Below are 21,068 nucleotides of genomic sequence, written 5' to 3' on the forward strand. Positions count from 1 at the left end.
CCAATCAAGTTTAGTTTCTTTTTCTTTTAAACAGAAACAGTCTCTTTTGTGCTCATTTTTGGTTTTGCTTTTACTAGGAAGAACTTTTAACTAAAACTTGGCTAAAAGAAAAGATCTTATAATATTTCTCATCTTTAAAGGATCAAACCCTCTGCTTTCATATTTGATTAATTTCAAGCTGTATTTAGAATACTAGTCCAATTCCGCCTTTAGTGAAGTGACAGATGAAACAGATAAAGGTATTTATCTGTAAAAATTCCCAAATTTTGTTTTTGGCAGTTGAACACCACACTTCTGAATTGTGTAACCTTTAAAAATCTAGGTTTAGTACAGCGTTAAACACAGAGCACAGTATACTAAAATATCTTTAAAATTTATTGTAATATGCATGCTTATTTTCCAGAAGTAGTTTTGGACGTTATCGCTTAATAAAAAAAAAAAAAAAAAGCCCACAGAAAATTAGTGCAGACAGTACCGAGGCACTGCCATACACAGGGTGGCAGCACTGAGTGCAAAATACGTGCAAACAGCAGAACACTTGGAATGGCCAGCGCAGGCATACAAGTGTGCCTGCAATCTGATTATGAAAACACTTCTGAGACACACGGGTATTATGGTTTTAATTAAGAAATTCCTTTTAATGCTGGCAGAGGTATCATGCATTTTAGAAAAGCTCTTGTGAGTCAGCCTCTGAATATGATCGATTGCATTTCTCTCAAAACAAATTGCTTTCTCGTCCTCTTCCTTCACTGGCTGATAGAAGGTGAAATGGGTATGATGAAATTTAAGCGTCACAGCAGACCCAAGGTTTAAGTAGAGCAACTGGATCTCTAGTATGTTTTTTTGTTTTGTTTTTGTTTCCCATTGAAACTAAAACAAAACCAAAAACAGTTCATCCATTTCTCCTACCCCCTACCCCTTGCCTCTGGCAACCACCAACCTGCTCTATGTATCTATAAACTTGGGGTTTTAAAAAAATTAATTTATTTATTAGATTCCACATATGAGCGAGATCATGTCTGACTTCTTCTGTCTGACTTACTTCACTCAGCATTAACACCCTCGAGGTCCATCCATGTTGGTGCAAATGGCAAGATTTCGTTCTTTTTCATGGTTGAATAATATTCATATACATATGCACCACACACCCACACACCCACCACATCTTCTTTATCCATTCATCCACTGATGGACACAAATTGTTTCTGTATCTTGGCTATCGTGAATAATGCTGCAATGAATATGCGGGTGCATGTATCTTTTTGAGTTAGTGTTTTTGTTTTCTTTGGATAAACACCCAGACGTAGAATTGTTGCATCATATGACATTTCTATTTTTAATTTTGTGAGGAACCTCCATACTGTTTTCCACAGTGGCTACACCAGTTCACGCCACCAAGGGTGCACAAGGGCTCCCTTTCTCCATATCCTCACCAGCACCTGCTACTTCTAGTTATTTTTTTGAGAATAGCCATTCTAACAGCTGTGAGGTGATATCTCATTGCAGTTTTGATTTGCATTTCCCTGACAATTAATGATGCTGAGCATCTTTTCGTGAGCCTGTTGGCCATCTGTATGTCTTCTTGGGAAAAATGTCTTTTGCCCATTTTTAATTGGACTGTTTTCTTTGCTTTTGAGTTGTATGACTTCTTTATATAGTTTGAATATTAGTCCCTTATCAGATATATGATGTGTAAATATTTTCTCCCATTCAGTAGGTTGTCTGTTAATTCTGTTGATGATTTCCTTCGATGCAGAAGATTTTATTTTGATGTAATGCCACTGCTTGATTTTTGCTTTTGTTGCTTTTGCCTTTGGTGTCAGATTAAAATAATCATTGCCAAGACCCATGCCAAGGAGCTTACTGCCTAGGTTTTCTTCTAGGAGTTTTATGATTTCAGGCCTTATGTTTAAGTCTTTAATCCACTGAGTTAATTTTTGTGTGTAGTGTAAAACAGTCATCCAAGTTCATTCTTTTGCAAATGGCTATCCAGTTTTCTCAACACGAGTTATTGGAGAGACTGTGCTTTCCCCACTGTGTATTCTTGGCTCCTCTGTCATGTATTAATTGATCATCAAGGCGTGGGTTTATTTCTGGGCTCTCTGTTCTGTTTCATGGATCTATGTGTCTGTTTTTATTCCAATACCATACTGTTCTCTTATTATAGCTTTTTGTATAGTTTGAAATCAGGAAGTGTGAGGCCTCCAGCTTTGTTCTTCATGCTCAAGATTCCATTGGGTATTCCAGGTCTTTTATGGCGTCAACAAACAAACCGTTTGTTCTATTTCTCTGAGAAATGCCTTTGGAATTTTGAAAGGGATTGCAGTGAATCTGTAGGTTGCTTTATAATCTACAAAGAAATATGGACATTTAACGATATTAATTCTTCCAATCCATGAGCATGGGATATCTTTCCATTTATTTGTGCCTTCTTCAATTTCTTTCATCAGTGTCTTAATAGTTTTCAGCACACAGGTCTTTCACCCCCTTAGTTAAATTTATTCCTAGGTATTTTTTTTAATGCAATTTTAAGTGGGATTGTTTTCTTAATTTCTCTTTCTGATACTTCATTATTAGTACATAGAAATGCAATGTATAGATATTTTTTGTAATGATTTTATATCCTGCAACTTTACTGAATTCATTTATTAGTTCTAATAGTTTTTGGGGGGAGTCTTTAGGGTTTTCTATATAAAGTTATCATGTCATCTGCAAGTAGTGACAATTTTATTTCTTCCTTGCCAATTGTCTTTTTCCTGCCTAACTGACCTGGCAGGACTTCCAATACTATGTTGAATAAAAGTGGCGAGAGTGGGTATCCTTGTTTTTTCCTGATCATAGAGGAAAAGGTTTTCACCACTGAGTAGGATGTTAGTGCTGAGCTTGTCATATATGGTCATTATTATGTTCAGGTATAGTTCCTCTATACCTGATTTGTTAAAAGTCTTTTCTTTTTTAACCATAAATGAATATTGAATTTTGTTAAATGCGTTTTCTGTATCTATCGAGATGATCATATAATTTCTGTCCTTCACTTTGTTAACGTGATGTATCATACTGATTTGTGGATGTTGAACCATCCTTGCATCCCTGGGATAAATACCACTTACTCATGGCATGTGGTCCTTTTAAAGTGTTATTGAATTCAGTCTGCTAATATTTTTTTGAGGATTTTTGCATCTATGTTCATCAAAGATATTGGTTGGCCTATAATTTTCTTTACTTATGGCATTCTTGTCTGGCTTTGGTATCAGGGTAATGCTGGCCTTGTAAAATGAGTTTGGAAGAGTTCCCTCCTTTTCTACTTTTTGGAAGAGTTTGAGAAGGACTGGAATTGCAGGCATACCTCGGAGATATTGCAGGGCTGGTTCCAGACCACTGCAATACAGCAAATATTGCAAAAAGCAAGTCACATGATTTTTTTTTTTTGTTTTCCCAGTGCATTTAAAAATTATGTTTACACTATACTGTAGTCTATTAAGGGTGCAATAGAATCGTGTCTTAATAAACAATGTGATTAAAGAATACTTTATTGCTAAACAATGCTAATCATCATCTGAGCCTTCAATGAGTTGTAATCTTTTTGCAATAGTAACATCAAAGATCACTGATGATGGATCACCATAACAAATATAATAATAATGAAAAAGTTTGAAATATTGTGAAAATTACCAAAATGTGACACAGAAGTGAATACTGTTGGAAAAATGACACCAATAGACTTGCTTGATGCAGGTTACCACAAACCTTTAATTTGTAAGAAACACAATATCTGTAAAGCACAATAAAACGAGGCATGCCTGTAATTCTTCTTTGAATGTTCGGTAGAATTCACCAGTGAAGGTGTCTGGTTGATCCTGGACTTCTGATTGTTGGGAGGTTTTGATTATTGATTCAATCTCCTTACCAGTAATCCATCTGTTCAGATTTTCTATTTTGTCATGATTCAGTCTTGGTAGATTGTATGTTTCTAGAAATTTATCCATTTCTAGGTTGTCCATTTGTTGCTGTATAACTGTCTGTATTACAAAGTGGATCAGCTATACGTATACATATATCCCCCATCCCCTCCCTCTTGCGTCTCCCTCCCACCCTCCCTATCCCGCCCCTCTAGGTGGTCACAAAGCACAGAGCTGATCTCCCTGTGCTATGTGGCTGCTTCCCACTAGCTACCTATTTTACATTTGGTGGTGTATATATGTCCATGCCACTCTCTCACTTCGTCCCAGCTTACCCTTCCCCCTCCCCATGTCCTCAAGTCCATTCTCTCATAGTAGTCTCTTATGATGCTTCGTATTCCTGTGGTATTAGTTGTGCCAACTCTTTCATTTCTTATTTTATTTATCTTAGTCCTCTTTTCTGGGCGGGGTGAGTCTAGCTAAAGGTTGTCAATTTTATTTATCTTTTCAAAGAACCAGCTCTTAGTTTCATTGATCTTTTCTATTATCTTTGTAGTCTCTATTTCATTTTTTCTGTAATCTTTTATGTTTCCTTCCTTTCTTTTTCTAGTTCCCTGAGCTCTTTTTCTAGTTCCTAAAATATCCCTAAAAGTTAGGTTGCTTATTTGAACAAGAAGATATAACATCTATAAATATTTACGTACCCAACATAGGAGCACCTAAATATATAAAGCAAATATTAATGGCCCTAAAGGGAGAAATAGACAGCAATACAATAATAGAAGGGAACTTTAATACTCAACTTACATCAATGGACTGATCACCCAGACAGAAAATCAATAAGGAAACACTGGCCTTAAATGATATATTAGACCAGATAGAGTTAACAGGTATTTGCAGAACATTCCATCCAAAAGCAACAGAATACACATTCTTCTCAAGCACATATGAAACATTTTTCAAGACAGATCATATGTTAGGCCACAAAACAAGTTCCAATAAATTTAAGAGAACTGAAATCATATCAAGCATCTTTTCTGACCACAATGGTATGAAACTAGAAGATAATTACATGAAGAAAACCAGAAAATTCACAGATATGTAGATTAAACAAAATGCTACTGAGCAACCAATGGATCAAGGAAGAAATCAAAAGAGAAATTAAAAAAAAAAACCTTGAGACAAATGAAAATGGAAAGGTAACATACTAAAATTGATGTGATGCAGCAAAAGCAGTTCTAAGAGGTAAGATCATAGCGATAAATGCCTAACTCTAGAAGAAGAAAAGTTTCTATGTAGTATAGATTTAAAAAGATAACCTGAGCTAGATTAAGAGTGCTTCAAGGTAGGAACTTCTTTTAAGAATAATATGATCTAGGGAACAGGAATTCTCTTATTAAATAAAAGCAGTTAAAGTTTTGAAATAACTATCTTAATTAGGTTATAATGTCCAAAAAAGACAGGGTTTTAAGGAAAACAGTTACACTACTTAAAAAAAAAAAAAAAACCCAAAAATATACCTGAGTATTAAATGCTTTAATGATTAAAAAATTCAACTACAATGAATATTCAATTGATGTAGATAAAAGCAATACTAAACCATTCATCTCCATTTTTCTTTGAAAACTAACTATAATAATTGAATATGTTATGATTTTTGAAGTAATTTTGCCCATGTATTTGAAAAGTACATTTTCATTAACTGTCAAAGGATAGATGTTTAGGAACTTCTGTAAACTGCCAGATTTTATATGTGTTCACTTTTGTTTACAAACTTTGAGGCACACAAAAATCGATTCGGGTACAGAAACAACTTTCAACTACAATTCCCTGTATTTCAGCAGTACATCAAGTTATCCTGTTAAATACTTAAAACCTTCGTTCTATGTCTAATTAAAACGATTACTGGATAGTTTACTTCCATTTTGATTTGGGTAAACGATTATGATGATATATTTTACCTGTAATATATTTTAAGATGTGATGTATACCAAATTATTACTAAGGAATACCTGTCTTATACAATTTTCTTATAAGAAAGCTAAAGCAAATTACATGAGAAGCTAAACCTGATATGTGTACTTTACACAGGGCATAGTTAAATCAGTTATTTGTTTGCATGGCAGCAGCTCTGAGGATGCTCAAATTTTATGAAGCAGAAAAAGAAAAGCATAAAATATCACTAACTGCTGTTAGAGGTGTGCCTTACACTCACAGGCATTTTGCTGGAAACATTTTAAACTATTCCAAATAAGAATTACTAGGGCTGCTTCCACCACTCTTGGTATAATCAACATACCTATTTTATTATATATCTAATGCTATTTTAGTGCTGAAACACTGTGCATTTGAACAGTAATTTTCAAGTAAAATTCTATTAATATTAGAAGAGAAACATAATTGAAACTGAAATTTTACCCAATTAAATTACTTCAGACAATAACAAATTAGAAAAACACATGAAAAACATTTTCTCAGTTTTATTTAGAAAATAATTTTAGAAGTACAAGGGAAGCAAATTCATGTTTGAGAGGTAGCTTATAATCAGATATGATGATCATATTAATATTTATTTTTTAGGTTATAATAGATCTTACCCAAATATATAAAGTGACAACCCTCCCATAAACTGTAAATTTAGAGCAAATTTAGTTTTAAGGTAAAGGAGCTAATTTCTCTTCTTTGGAATGGAACAGTTATAGAAACTGTTTGGGAATTTGCACAAAGTAGCTTAAAAAAGGTAATGCTCTCTTATATAAAACAGTATTTTCATTTCATTGCCTAAACTTGATAAAAATAAAACCTTTTACTATAACTCTTTTGGAGTATAATGAAAAGTGATGCGGGCTCTGTGTAATTCCAGCATTAAGACATTACAAGAAAATAAAATCAAGTTATTGAGAAAATCTAGCAGGCTAAAATTCAACTGGTGCTATTTTGAACCTGCACATTTGAACTACCTCAAGCTTTCAGGTTCAATTTCTTAAAATTCTTCTGATCAAGAACAAGTGAATCAACTTTTTGCTAAAGTATCTTCAAATGAACAAAACTGACTAAAACATTTTTCTAATTTTGCCTATTAGACAAAGGGACTAAATTCCTCATTCTCTAATTTCTAGTTTAACAGTCTCCAAAAATGTATCTCAAAATTAAAGGCTCTAAGGTCAAACTATTGATTAAAAAGACAATTTTTTCAAAAGTCAAGTGGCAGCCCTTTAGTTGTAGCATTTCATCTGAGAATTAACATTCCCATATTCAGAAACTACAAGATAGGATATCATAAATAATCAATAAACACATGTGCAATTCCAATACTGGTTTGAGAAAATAATTCAAACATTTAATATCTGAAAGCCTCAAATGAGTCTCTCACTCTCAAAAAAAAGGTAGCGCTCAAGACTCTGCAATGACAGATCATCACAATCTGTAGAGACCCATGAAGAAAAGATGCCTCCTCTACCCTCAAAGTATTTTCTGATATTGAAGGAAAAGCCCACTCCCGAACATAATACCGTAATAGGTCTAGATTCGCCTTCAGAAAATCAATTGCTAATTAGTAAATGGGAAGGAAAATTCCTTTAATTGTCAGCCTACACCTAAAATCATTCCAGAAATTAAGAAGTTTGTGAATGTTCTTATCTTTACCTTGTGAGAAGCTTTTTAAATGTTATGAAGTCTGTAAGAAATGATTTAAATTGCCCTAAAAAAGTCCACAAAGTACACTGTTCTTATACTAAGGTTTTAAAATTTATTTCACTAACTTAACGGAAAGTTTTAAACTTTCTGATGAAGAATGAAGAAAATAATTTTCAACAGTTTCTAAGATTTTTCAGAACACTTCACTTAGGTACACATTTAAAATAATCTTTAATCTTTAAAAAAAAAACAAAAAATCGTTTTTCCTTATTTAAAAATAAAGAATTCCAAATAACCACTACATATTATTCTTAAATTTAATTTAGTTTAATACAAGTCTAAAGATATGGAGGGAAAACTTTTGGGGAAACTATTTTTAAAAGGTTATAAAACCAGCAATTTGTATTACAAATACTCTCTTATAGATCCCCCAATTATCACTCTCATTTTGGGGGGGTAAATTTATTATTATTTGCTTTGTATTTAGTTATTCTTTATTCACAGAAGTCAAATTTTAAATTTACCATGATTATTATTTAATCTGATATTCTCATCCACTAGTTCTTCCCCATTAATTTTGGACATTTTAGTCCATACTTATGTTCTTGTAATACACTTTCATTACTGAAAACTCATTTTTTTTAAGACATCAAAAAAGAACACTTTTGCTTTCTAACACATTCATATTTCTAGGTTTTCTATGTATTTAGATTAGGAAAAGTTTTCACTTAAAAAAAAATACAGGGAAACATTTCAAGCCAGTTGCTCCTCCTATTAAGCTAGGACATAACTGCCTGAATTCATTCATTCTGTGCAGGCATACCCATTTCTTAGGTTGCCATCTCAAATCTCCCCCCCCACACACCACTGTGGTTAGTTTTAATACCATGACCCTGCAGTAACTCTGTTTACAAGACATCCAGGGACTTATAAACACTAACAATTTTAATGCAGTATCACATCACTTCACTTTTTAAAAATGAGATATTATTTGTTTTCTGAAATTGTGACTTTGTTTTCTGATAAGCATTTAAAAAAAAAGAGCAAAAACCTTAACACTTTAACAACAACAAATACCAGTACATACACAAAATCAGAAAACAAAAATACCAAAGCACCTTTGGCAGTTCCTCACCACCCATACCCTTGTCAATACCACCCTTGGTGGAAAAGGTGGAGACAGGTGGGCACCCAGACTAGAATGCAAATGACTGGGCAGTAGGCCAAGTGATTTAAAAGTAAAAATCAAATCATGGCCCTGCAATCATTTCTGCCAGGTTTTCACACATGTATATTTCTCATAGCTTCAAATGTGAAGTACACACCAATACTTTCATAAAATGTTATGGTCTCAAATTTTGCATTTAATTTCTCAAATTAAATTTAAAAATTAAATTTGCTAATGAGATATAAAAATTGCCCTGTATAAATGAAAAGTAGTAACACAGTAGATGTCAGGTTCAAGCTTTTCAAAAAAAATTAGGGACTGAAATACATACAAAAGTAAAAATTAGTTGCCTCCAAAGTGGTCTTATTGTACAATGGGAAAGAATTCCCCTGCATGGATTCTAAAATCATAGTTAACTTAACTGTTCATCAATCCAGTGTACCTTGCCCTCACATTTAACTTATTTGTAAATACTTTTCCAAGGCTACCTAAACAGTTACTAATTGGTTAAATATGCTGCCTACATTAATTCCTGTTAAAATTAAAGAAATCAAAGGTCCATTTTTGTTCTTTTGCAGTGTCTGATATATTTTTAAAGTATTTGATGTTTCAGATAAGGTGTTTATCAGGTTCTTAAAGCATTTAGAAAATGGCTCAAGGGACAATTTTTAGCCCTTTTACCTTTAACATATTCATTATATTGGGTTGTGTTGAACAGATTCAGTTGTTCCTTCCTTCTTCTGAAACTCTTCCCTACTCAAATAACTTAAGAATCTAAGACATTATCAACATAAAGAGGACAATTTGTTATTTATTTCCTATACATTTGGAAACACATCAAAAAGAACAAGTATTCCAGGTTGTGTAAGTAAAGTTATTCAGTAGAACTTTTTTCTTTTTTCTTGGGTGTGTGTGTGCATGTGTGTGTGTGTGTGTGTGCACATGTGTGTAACAGGTAATTTTTTATATATATTATTTTTCCAAAGAACAAGATTCTAAATAAAAAACATTAAAACATTCCTGGAAGGAACCAATATTTTGATTACACAGCTTAAGGGGCAAATGATTATCAAAACAAAACTTCAAAGATCGCTATAGATACATGTTTAAGTTCTCAGGCTTTTCAAATCTCAAAGACAGGAGCATTGTATTTCATTCAGCAAATAACAATTTAATCCTTACAAAGGAAAATTTCCAGAATACCAAACCAAAGTGTATACAGTGACAACCAGGATTATGTTAAAAACAAAGGAAAGAAAAAGAACACCTTTGTATGATATTAAAACAGAGAGTATCCTTAAAATTGGGAAACTATGTTGATAAAAACATATTCATTAATTTATTTAGCTGTAAGATGTCTGTTTATTAAAATATTTAGGTTATAATAAATATGCAGGTATTGAATTTTATCAGAATTAGCCCACATTTATAAATCATCTTCCAAAGCAGCTAAATACCTTATAGAATTTCGAATAGCAAAATTAGGCATATAAATTTCAAATAAGAATCTCAGCCTATGAGGTTTCTCTAATTTTAACTGAAATAAAGATTTTGAGTATACAATAACTTTAGCTTATTTCTGTAAATTGGTACAATTTAATGGTAGCTTCAGAAAAAAGATGTTCAACAGGTAGTATTTCTCAGGCATTAAAAAAGCTCAGTACAGTCAATTCAAAGTAGCAATCATGCTCTGCTCTATCTAAATAAGGCTCTCTGAGGAATTACAGGTTTATACTTGTGCGCTCTGAGTGCATTTTCTGATTCAGAAAAGTAACTAGTTGTGTAAAACCCAAACATGAAGTAAGTTTCATACCATTCTTTGTGAGATAGGAAAAAAAAAAAATCACAATACCAGCACTTTTATTTAGGTTGACAGTAAACTAATCACAACTTGAAGTGTCCAAACAACCTCAATAACTCAATGGTCTAATGTAACTGGAAGAAATACTTTTCCTTCACTTTTACAGAAACTGAATTTATTGATATTAGTATCTGGTTTGTGAAAGTGGCAACTATTCAAGATCTAAAAGTCCCACTTATTTTAAACACATAACCGAATTCTGACCATTTATAGTCAATGTAACTGTCTTGAGCCAAAATAACAATGAAAATGTACGATAAATTTCAAAGGTTTTATAAGTATTAATGGCATTCCAAAACCTCTGGAAAGATTATTTGGGGGGGGGAGTTTCTCTTCTCCTTTGACAGTTTAATCACTTTCCAATCAATTTTGATTTAACAGTGGTTCATGGGATTAATTTTTTAATGAGTTCTTAGAAAGTTGCAATTGCTTCCAAAATCAGAAACCACACTACACCAATGTAATGCTGTCATGGAGATGTTTACAGAAAGGTGCAGATAAGAGCTCAGAGGTGAACACAGGTTAACACACACTAGACTTCAAAATAATAATTTGTACAGTATGGCAAGACAAAATATTCTGTATGTGAAGTCTAAAACTCCAGCCCTAATTTTAATCCATTTCTATAAATCATAAAAACAAGGGAAAATAGGCATCTATTCCAGAAACTTCATATACCTGTGGAAAACAGAACACAAGTAAATTCTATTCGAGATTAACCTTAATCTCCAATAGAGGACAGCAAACAACCTACACATTTTAAATTTTGGAAATACTGTGAAAATCTAAGCCATTAGACTCAATAGTAGTTTATGATCAGTAAACATTTCCTGTTAAATAACACAAATAAATTCAACCTAAAAGATGCAAACTGGTAGGTCACAGGACTTTAAAACCTTTCCATTTCAAAGGCGCAGAGTTACAGCACATGTATAGGATGGGGTTTTAAAATGGGTATGCGTAAACTTTTCCATGGTGTTGGTGTATGTGCTTTTTTTCCCTTAAAGAAATGTCTCCTGCTTACAGTGTAAAAGAATCTCCACCACTCTGTCTGGAGTTTTCAACCAGAAGTCCTCAATGTACCTTAAGCCAAATTGAATATTAGGTATTTTACAGCTTTTACAAAATGGCTGTAAAATTCACATTATGGGCATACACGGCTCTTTGATCTCACTGCACAGAATTCATAGCTGTTCAATAATGCTATACCATTACACCACACACCTTAAACTATTCCCATTTTTCCACAATTCCTTCCAAAATCAGCTTCCAAAGCAAAGCAATGTAACATGCAAAGTTCCTGGGAGGGCTTGTTGCACAAAAGAACAGCTTGGATACAAACTGATCTTCACAATATCCATCTTCTGTTGGGCTTGCTTATCCCTCCTTTCCCTCCATCACTGCTAAAGGTGGGTGCATTTGAGTAATGGAAAGAGGAGACTCTTCCATCACCACACCCTCCCAGAACCTCTGCTTCTGGTCCTCACGCAGGGATTCTGTGTAGGTGATGAAAATCATCAGAAAAGAGAAGCTGTCCCTTTAAAATGCCCTGCTCTGTCCCATATCCCACGTGGAACCAACATCAGCAGCACTTTCCCATTAACTTCAATGTGATGCAAGAGGCACCATCCTTTTCTATACGTAAAACCAGAAAACCTCAGCTGAACATTCCTTCCTGAGGATGAGCACGTGAAGCAAACGTGTCAGGAAGGGATAAACCCAGCAACTGCCCACCCCACCCCAAAAGGTGCTCCAGTCTTGCACACCAGCCTCTGTGTGCAGCATCACCTCTCTACCCCTCCTCTGTAGAGCCTAGTTTGAAGAAACGAGGGAGCCACCAACAAAACCTGAAGCATAAATGCGACGAAAATGCCATCTAAAGCCGGAAAGGTTTATTCTTCCAATCACACATATTAACTCTATTAAGAAAATGGCATCACTTTTTTTTCCAACGGAGGGGGGGGGGAAACCCCGCAACGATCATTAAAAGAGAGTTATAAAATAGCAAATATAGTGTTTATCTTATCTCAGATCAGTCCACATTACCAATAAGTTTAGCAGTTTCTGCACTACCACCTCCCCCCCCCTCCCCCTCCTTCTCGAGCATCGGATTTTCACGTTTTCTCATTGTCGGTTGAGTTATAAAAGGCTTTTGCCCTTCGAAAGTTTTAAAAAATAAATAAATATTAACTCCTTGGTCCCTGCAAAGTCAAAATGGGCTTCAGGGGAAAGGCGGTTCATCCTTCTACCTTGAGCGAGAAAAGGGGGAGCATCCCGGATTTTTTGGGATTTTTTTGCGATTTTTAAAAAATTTTTATTTGGTTATATGCCTGAGTTCTCCCTCCATTTTGGTTGTTTATGATACTGACAACAAGCTGTCCCTGCTCTGTGCAGATCTCCTGCTTTCATTTACCACCCCTCCTCCCGCAGGCACACACCCCGGGCTCACACCTCCCCGTAGACCCCGCACCCCGACCCCGACTCGCCCACCTGAGGAAAGGGCAAAAACAAATCCGTTTCTCCAAAAAAGAAAAACCTCTTTTGAAAAAGGGGCAAAGTTCCCCCAAGTCACTCAAAGTGCCCCCCAAATATTGCCGACTGCGGGTTTCCGCCAGGCCCTTTGGGAAGCGACCTTCCCCCGGGATGTTTTGGTGGAAAATGCGGAGAGTTTACTCGTAAAACTGAATTTATATTAATTTTTCCCTTATTTTTCGGGTCTCTAATGTCTTCCGCTCTCGCTGCTGCCGCTGCCGCTGTCACAATATTCACAGCACCAGAGCGGAGGAGGAGGAGGAAAACTTTTCAAACTTTCCAGACCCTGAAGAAAGGGTTTTTTTTTTTTCCCACCGACCTCACCTTCGGGTCTCCAGCCGCATCGCCCCCTGCCCTGTCAGCAGCGACTCCGGGAGTCCTCGCACCCCCGCTGAATGATTTTATTTTATTTTTTATTATTATTTTTCTCTCTGGGGTCCTGAGCAGGGGCTGAGAGTAGCACAAACTTTTCCTCCTCCTGCCGCCGCCGCGGCTCCTCTGCCCCCTCGGCGAGTCCCATAATTTAAATAACCCTGATATTTCTCCCGCTAAACGCCTCTCCGCCGCCCCGGACCCCGGGAGAACTCACCGCGGGGCTTTAACATCCTCCCTCCGGCCCGTCCGCCGCCTTTACACCGCCCGCGGAATTTCTAATAATTTTTTTCTCATATTTCGGGCTGGACGCGGCGGGCCTGGAAATTGTTTCCTTACGCCTCTTTCCAGCAGCCATTGTAGTGTATGCGCTGCCCCTGCAGCCCAACTTGCAGCTGCCGCCGCCGCCGCCGCCGCCGCCGCCGACGTCGCGCCCACCGCTGCCTCCCCCGGCCCGCTCGGCCACCGCCCCCGCCTCCCGCCGGCCCGCCCCCTGCCCCCGCCCGCCGCTGTGCCCGCCCCCCCCGCAAGCTCCGCCCCGGGGTCGACCACTGGACGCCGCCGCCGCCGCAGCTGGGCCCGCCGATTGGCCTTCCACGCCGCCCGTCAAGCCGAAGTGTTAAGAGGCGGGCCGCGGCGCGGGGGGGTCGCGCGGGGCGGGGCCGCGCGCGCCGCCCCGCCCACTCCTCTCGCCTCGGCCCTCCTCCCGCCGGCCGGGGGCGGGGCGAGGCCCGTCCGTCCCCGCCGCACCAGGCCCCACTCAGCTGTCAGTCAGGCGGCGGCGCGCCCCGATTGGGCCGGCGGCCGCCGGGGAGCGGGGGCAGCACGTTGGGATGCGCGCTACTTAAGGTCCCGCTGCGTGAGCCATTGACGTGTTTGGAGCTGGAGACGGCCTGGGCGCTGGTGAAACGGCAGCCCGAGGTGAGTAGTTCCCCGCCCTTCCCTCTGCGGCGGCTGCCGGGCTGCGGGAAGAGACTGGCGCGCCTGGGCCGCCGCGGGGCCCGCATCCGCTTTTCCGGCGTGACGCCGCTTCCACCAGGCCTCGCCTGGGCGCGGGCCCCTTCCCGTCACATCCTCCCCGCAACACGGGTCTTCTCGGGCCGGGGACGAGGAAGTTGCCCCCTGCCTGGGCACCCCCGGCCCTTCCTTCACCCTTCCTTCACCCTTTTTCCCAGCCTTTGGAGCGTAAATGCCTAGCCCTGCCCCCAGTTCCCTGCGTTTTCCTCTCCCCCTGCTCTTCTGGGCGCCGTCGAAGGTGAAGGTCGGGGCAAGGTGGGTTCACCTGCGGCCGCCGTCGGGGGGCCGGGCAGCTCGTTGGAGGTAGCGGGGCCTGGGGCTCGCCTGGCTCCAGAGTCTCCGTTCGCCTTCCCCGCCCCCTCCGCAGGGCCACCGCTACTTCCTGACCCTGCCTGCCTGCACCCAGCCGTGGGTTAAAGGCTTGAGGGCCTCGCAGGACGTGTTTAAGCTTCCCGACGGTTGCCCTGCGGTGTGGGAGGGCCGCAACCCCTGCCTGGGCAAGGACCAGCACGGGAGGGGTGGGCTGGACGGGTCAGCAGCGTTCGCGTCCCCCTTCCTTTGCAGAGCTGCTCGGAGTGGCGACCTGAACCACTGGGTGGGAAATCAAGAAATACTTTTTAAAGCAGTTTGCCCTTTGGAAAAGATTTTAGGGCTATTCCTCAAACGTGCCGTGCTTTTGCGGCCCCTCTCTCAAATCGTTGGTTTCTTTCTGACTGTCCCTTGCAAGTAGAGCTTCGTCACGTTTGTTTGGTACCTTCAGAAACTAAGTAGATAAGGCCTCGCTGGCGGAACACTCGAACTTGACTTCAGCCCCGCTCCTCACTGTAAACTGACATTTCCTCTTCATTTCCAGTTGATACATGAGGATTCATGCAAAGAAGGTGACAGTCGGAAATCCAAACTTAGATTGACTTGTATTTAGAATCCGGAAAGGAGAGGAAATGAAAGGTGGATAAACTCCTACAGCAGACCTGATTCGGTATATGTGATGTTACCTCGGTGTTATTTGTAAAGAATTCCTGACCCATGACAATGATAAAATGCGAACCAGAACACTTTCACAGGAGGCAGGCAACCTGAGTTCTGTCTGCGTCTGATCGTTGTTGAGATTATATCCAAGGCATATGAACAACTAAGCAGAGTTCTTTGCTCTCACAGCATAGGACAGATGTAGAAAGGAAGGCTGTGAATTTACTTAGTGCCCTCACCTCTCATAAGAAGAAGTGAAGGCTGCAAAGGAATTGTATTCAGGAGAGGAAGAAGCTTCTACATACAGTTGAAGAGCATCTTGAATTTCCTTTTTGCTAAGATGTTTCTGCTAGCTAGGTATACTCATGTATTGGTCAGTGAAGATGATAAAATAGAAGGATTACTTAGTGGGTACTGAAAAGACCCCCGAACGATTAGACTTTTTTCCATCCTTCTTTGCAGAGGTTATCTCCTTTAGCCTGGACATCGTGATCTTTCTCTTAATAGAGAAACGGAACTAGTTGACTCAAGATTCAGAATACCTTCACTTTTCAGGAGCTGGTGGGGTTTGATTGTTTTTCCTGAATGTACTTTATTTCTTTTAACATGACTGATATGTTTTGATGGTCCCATCTTGGGCAAGGAAAGTAGAAACCACTTTGTACAAAAATTCTGAGCTCTGTCTGGTTATACTGATGCAGTTTTTATTCAGTGGTGTTTTTGGTAAGTCATACTGCATTATTTGCTGGCTTCTCCTTAGACCTCTAGGTAAAAGACAGTTAAGCTAGAACACCATTCAGGAGTAAGTTCCTTAAACTTAGTGCAGAGCATTTAAAAATATTTGTGGGTGGCTTAATCGATAGTATGCTAATACATTGAAATAAACAAAAAATTACCTTTTAGTAATTAACAGTTGATTATTTTTTTTTAGTTTTCCCTTTTAGTTCATTTCTATGACATGTCTTTGAAGATAATAGTATACCAATTTCAATTAACTTCATTATAGAGAGTAGTTGTCCTGGGATAGAGTCGACATACTTGTTATATGAGTATACAGCTTGACTTGGAATCACTAATTGGCCCTTAGAGAACTGTGGTCATCTTTAATGGATAAAGGCTTCTTCAGAGCTGTATCTCTGTATACGGCTTTAGTTGGAAGATGAATGCTCTACAGTAGCATTCCCTGACTTCCTTCAACCCTGGGAAGTATCAGCTAAATAGAAGATGCCCCTGGAAGTTAAGTTTCAGATTTTCTTTTTTTAACTTTTCAGAATGTCAACTAAGTAATAACTTTGTTTTGTTTTTGTTTTTGGTATATCGGCCATCCCAGGGCTGGCCATGGAGTAGACATTCACGTACTTTAGTTAACAAATGTTTTTGCTAAAGTTGGGTTGTACTAAAGTATTCCACCCTTATTTTGTGTGCTAATCCATATATAATAAGGAAGTAATAGAGTGCATGCGGTATTCTTAGGTTTCGTTAATACATTTAATTGCTTAACCTTTAGAAATAGGAGTAAACGAAAACCAAATTTTAGCTGAACTATCTTTCGTTCTGGACATTGTAATCAAATTTCAGTAGATGCACTTTAGGAATTTAAATAAGGCCTTTGTGCTGAGGCACAAGTCAGTGCAAAGGAGAATCACATCCAAGTCTTTACTCTGAAAATACAGAGGTTATATGAGTTCCTCACTGGATAATCATTATGGCAGAATTAACTTTTCAAGTACTTGTGGAGCTGATGAGATTTACTAGCTTATATTGTCATCCACTGTGTAACTCTTCCCCAACATCTGCCTGCAGGAAGAAGACAGGTAGGATGCCCGTGGTAGCTGGAAGGCTGAGAGATCCTGACATAAATCCTTGCTTGTTGGTAAGCCAGATCGCTTTTAATTGTCGTGAGTATCGAGTTGGAAAAACAGGCTTCTTCTGATTTTGTGGGCGTCAGTTTTCTGCAGTTCTTAAATAAAGTTATTTCTGTACGAGAAATATTCCTGGCCTGTGTATCCTTATTTCACTAGAGCATTTTTAGATACTCATAATCTAGCTAACAAGGATTCATCTCTTTTAAGTTTCCCTAATTTGTATAACATCACTGTTATACTAGACAAGCATGTGTAACACAGAGGAAATTCTTGAGTCCAAACATGCAAAGATGGAAAGTAGGTATTTTTAAACCGTCCCTGAAATTTATGTTTTGATAGCAACGCCTTCATCATGTCCCTGAGACAACCTGCTGAGGATGAGGGTTGAGAACTGAATTAGGCTATTTAAAGCCTGAAGGTTTTCACAAAGGTATCATGTAAACAAAACATTTCGTTGTAATGGTAAAGCTTTATTGGCATTTATTTGGTAAGATTTAGCGGTTCTTACTTGTGGCATTGTCACCCTTGAATAATGCAGTCGTTGGACTGGTGCTATGAAAATTATATTCCCGATCCTATATGCATTTTCCAAATATACACATTCATTAAATATTTGGCTTAGAAGATTAGCTTTGCTACATATATGACATCTGTTTAACGGCTTTACTAAGTCTTTTTAGCTAGACCATGTTTCTTAGATCTGTGAAGGAAGTTACCTTCCCCTTTATTTAAAGCTTCCCTTTAGCTGGAGTCTCGGAATCATGCCTTTCACTTTGAAGTTTGTTCTCCAATCTACTTCCAGTTCAGACAGCTGAAATTTAACTCCCAAATGGCAGCTACCCTCCTTTGAACTCTTAGCCCTGTGTTGCTCCTTGTGGTTTTGAAGTGATATTAATGATAACCTATTAAAATTGCTTGCATAATTGTGTACTTACTTGCGTAATGGAGCAAATGATAGCCGAACACACGTTGAGATGAATGTCGTTAAGTTACCTTGCAGACCAGTCATTAGCAACTTACTTAGGTTCTCGAAACCACCTTAACTCAAACATTCAAGGCCAAGCGAGAACTTGGAGGGGCGGAGAGCTGCCCTCTGAGTCAGGAGACTGAGTTTTGCTTCCACATACAGCAGTGATTCCCTCCCCGCTCCAGCCCGCCTCGTGTGGCTTGTGGGATCTTAGTTTCGAGACCAGGGATTGAACCCAGGCCCCGGCAGCGGAAGCACCGAGTCCTAACCACTGAGCCGCCAGGGAACTCCTTGCACCGTGATCTTGAGCATGTTGCACCTTGCCTCGGCCTCTTCATTGACCGGTTACTGGGTTAAGTGATCTCAGTCAGTGCTTCGACTCAAATTCCTGTGATCAGGTGTTCAGAAAACTGACGCCACTGTGAAAAGGAAGATGTCTGCTTTGAGCAGAACGAATGCTGGGATAGTTGGAAAGATAATTCTGTTCCTGTTCATTATCTGTTCGTTCAAATGAACAAAAAGGAACTATTTCACATTACCTGCTCTGGGGGGGAAGCAGCTTCAGAAGTTTGTTTTTTTTTAGATGCCATTCCACCTCTTAAATGATACCTATCTTACATATTTAAGGAATCTGATGCTTCTACCAGATGTATGGATGAATATAACTATGACAAAGAAAGGTGTTCCGCTCACTTCTTGAAGTACAAAAACTGCCGGAAGTTCTGGGTAAGCCTAGTTTGGTTACCTTTATGTTGAAACTCATCTGCTCAGCTTGAAACTGAAGCCTGAAGTTTGTCAGCACCCACAATCCTTCCTTAGTGATGGCTGTCGGAAACTTACCTTTTTGACTTTATCCTCCGTGTGCCCTAAAGGATCCTTGGGCACTCTCGTTAGCTGCCTCACCCTCTGCCCACGTGTAAGGACGCAGCTCTGATAGAGGTGTGTCTTCCTACGTGCATAAGTGCCTGCGGCCCTAAAGCGATAGCCTTGTTAACAATTGGAGTTTTCTGGAGGTGAGCAGAATAGGTGGCTCGCCCCGTCACAACACGCATCAGGCTTCCTTTTCTCTTCTTCCTCTCCCGCCATCACCCGTGGTCCCATTTTTGGCGGACGTTGCCATATAATTTCTGTTTCTCTGAGCTCTGGATCCAGCTGCTTCCTGTCCTTCTGCTAGCTTACCTGTTGGTTTCATTTGGCCATTACTCCGTAGCTCCTCTCGATGGGCCTGAAGTTACAAAGTGTGTCCCCACCCCAGTTACAGTTAACATATTCCTGTGGGAACAATCACTTCTGTTTAATTGAGAATCGTCTGAAAACAGTATCTGGAGTCCTAGAATGCATTCTTTGTTGTTTTTTTTAAACTCGGTTTTTTACGTTTCCTTTCTGAAGACCACAATAGCAGATTACTGGTAACTGATTCGCATTTAGTACTTGACTGATTTTGGTTTTTCTTTTTTGCACATACACACAGAATTCTATCATGATCCAGAGAAGACGGGATGGAGTGAAGCCGTCTATGCCTACAGCAGCAGAGAGAGACATAATCTTGCAAGCAATGGGCAAGATGCCCTATTGAGTGTTTGCATTAAAGTGGTTTATTTAACTCAGAAGCAGATGAATATGTTTAATAAGTGGTTACGGTAACTTCTTAAGACCTTCCAGGCCTTACCCAGACAGATCTCAGATTCCACCAGGGGAAGCCCTGTGTCCTCTGTGTTTGCTCTCAGTGCCATAACGAGAGCAGGCCGCTCTGGCTGTGCCGTGTCACCGAGTTTACAAGACTTCCTGAAGGCAGGGGAGCGTCAGGAAAGAGTCCATGAAGAGTCGAGCTTTTCCGCTGAGTTTCGAAAGAGAAGTAAGTCGGGAACGAGGAAGGACTTAATGGGGGTGAAAGGGAAGCAGTGCTTGTGATGTGAGTGACGACATGATGGAGGGAAAGCTGGAGCCACATCTGGAGAGCAGTGTGTAGACGGTTCCCCCTGGAGGGTGAGGTGGGGGACTGAGTGGTGGGGAGAAGACGGGAAGGTAAGTCCAGGGTGGCTGCGTGGTGGGCGTCTAATCCCAGTGCGTTAGATCCCTGCCCTGACTTCACTCACGTACCTCGGTTTAAAAAGGTTAGGGGAGCAGGGGAAAGGCAAGGTTGGCTGAAGTGGCGTGAAAAAGAACTGGCTGTCTTCATTTTCTTTCTTTAAGGAAAGGCTTAGTCAAAGGATTCTATAAAATCTATGAATACTGGACAACCTTGTGAAGGCGTAGTATCCTTGAACCACAGTAATGGAAAGAAAAGGTGATACTTTCAGAAGTAGGATCTCTGCTTGCAGGGTGAGGTGGACCAGGAGAGTTTGGGGCTCATCAAGTGATTGCAGCACCGGGTGAGGCCAGAGCTCAGCTTCATTTAATGATACGAAAGCAGGAACGTTCAGCATAGTGACAGGGTGGATTGTGGACCTCAGACTCACCACCTTTTAAAATCCAGTTTGTTTCATTTACAGAATTGTAAAAGATACATTATTTGATAAAATTTAATGTACTTATAAAGTCAGCGAAAACAAATAGTTTGTGTCCCTTGTTTTCATCTGGTCCTGGAGCAGGAGTAGTGTTCTAACGGATGCTGACAACAGACTATCCTTCTCGTTGGTCTGAATCCAAAACCCAGGTCAGATGGTTTTAAACCATATGATCTTGATTTCCAAATGTGATTCTATTTGAATAAAAGATGGATTCTTTCAGAAATTCTTTGATTTGTACTGATTGCTCTAAAATGATGGGTTAAAATAGGAGC

The 21,068-nt window shown here is 39.4% G+C and overlaps 2 protein-coding genes across 7 annotated transcripts in view; one reads left to right on the forward strand and one right to left on the reverse strand.

Moving 5' to 3' along the window:
* PLAG1 (PLAG1 zinc finger) overlaps window positions 1-13,914 on the reverse strand; it is a 51,383-nt gene extending 37,469 nt beyond the window's left edge. For all 4 annotated transcript variants that reach the window (XM_004275002.3, XM_004275000.3, XM_049700612.1 and 1 more), the window contains exon 1: window positions 13,686-13,914. The gene's annotated coding sequence lies outside the window, so the exon portion shown is untranslated. The remainder of the gene's footprint in view (window positions 1-13,685) is intronic.
* Window positions 13,915-14,255: 341 nt separating this feature from the next.
* CHCHD7 (coiled-coil-helix-coiled-coil-helix domain containing 7) lies at window positions 14,256-19,896 on the forward strand. 3 transcript variants are annotated; one of them, XM_012534893.3, is made up of 4 exons: window positions 14,256-14,389; window positions 17,258-17,327; window positions 18,914-19,012; window positions 19,758-19,896. In XM_012534893.3, exons 2-4 carry the CDS (start codon window positions 17,274-17,276, stop codon window positions 19,860-19,862), a joined length of 258 nt encoding a protein of 85 aa, XP_012390347.1. In that variant the 5' UTR covers window positions 14,256-14,389; window positions 17,258-17,273; the 3' UTR covers window positions 19,863-19,896. The 3 variants fall into 3 exon arrangements, with proteins under 3 accessions (XP_012390347.1, XP_033293515.1, XP_033293516.1); XM_033437624.2 differs by lacking the exon at window positions 14,256-14,389 and adding an exon at window positions 14,417-14,740; XM_033437625.2 differs by lacking the exon at window positions 14,256-14,389 and adding an exon at window positions 14,763-15,464.
* The last annotated feature ends 1,172 nt before the right edge of the window (window positions 19,897-21,068 follow it).

The sequence above is a fragment of the Orcinus orca genome, chromosome 17 (assembly GCF_937001465.1).
Source record: "Orcinus orca chromosome 17, mOrcOrc1.1, whole genome shotgun sequence".
Classification (NCBI taxonomy): Eukaryota; Metazoa; Chordata; class Mammalia; order Artiodactyla; family Delphinidae; genus Orcinus; species Orcinus orca.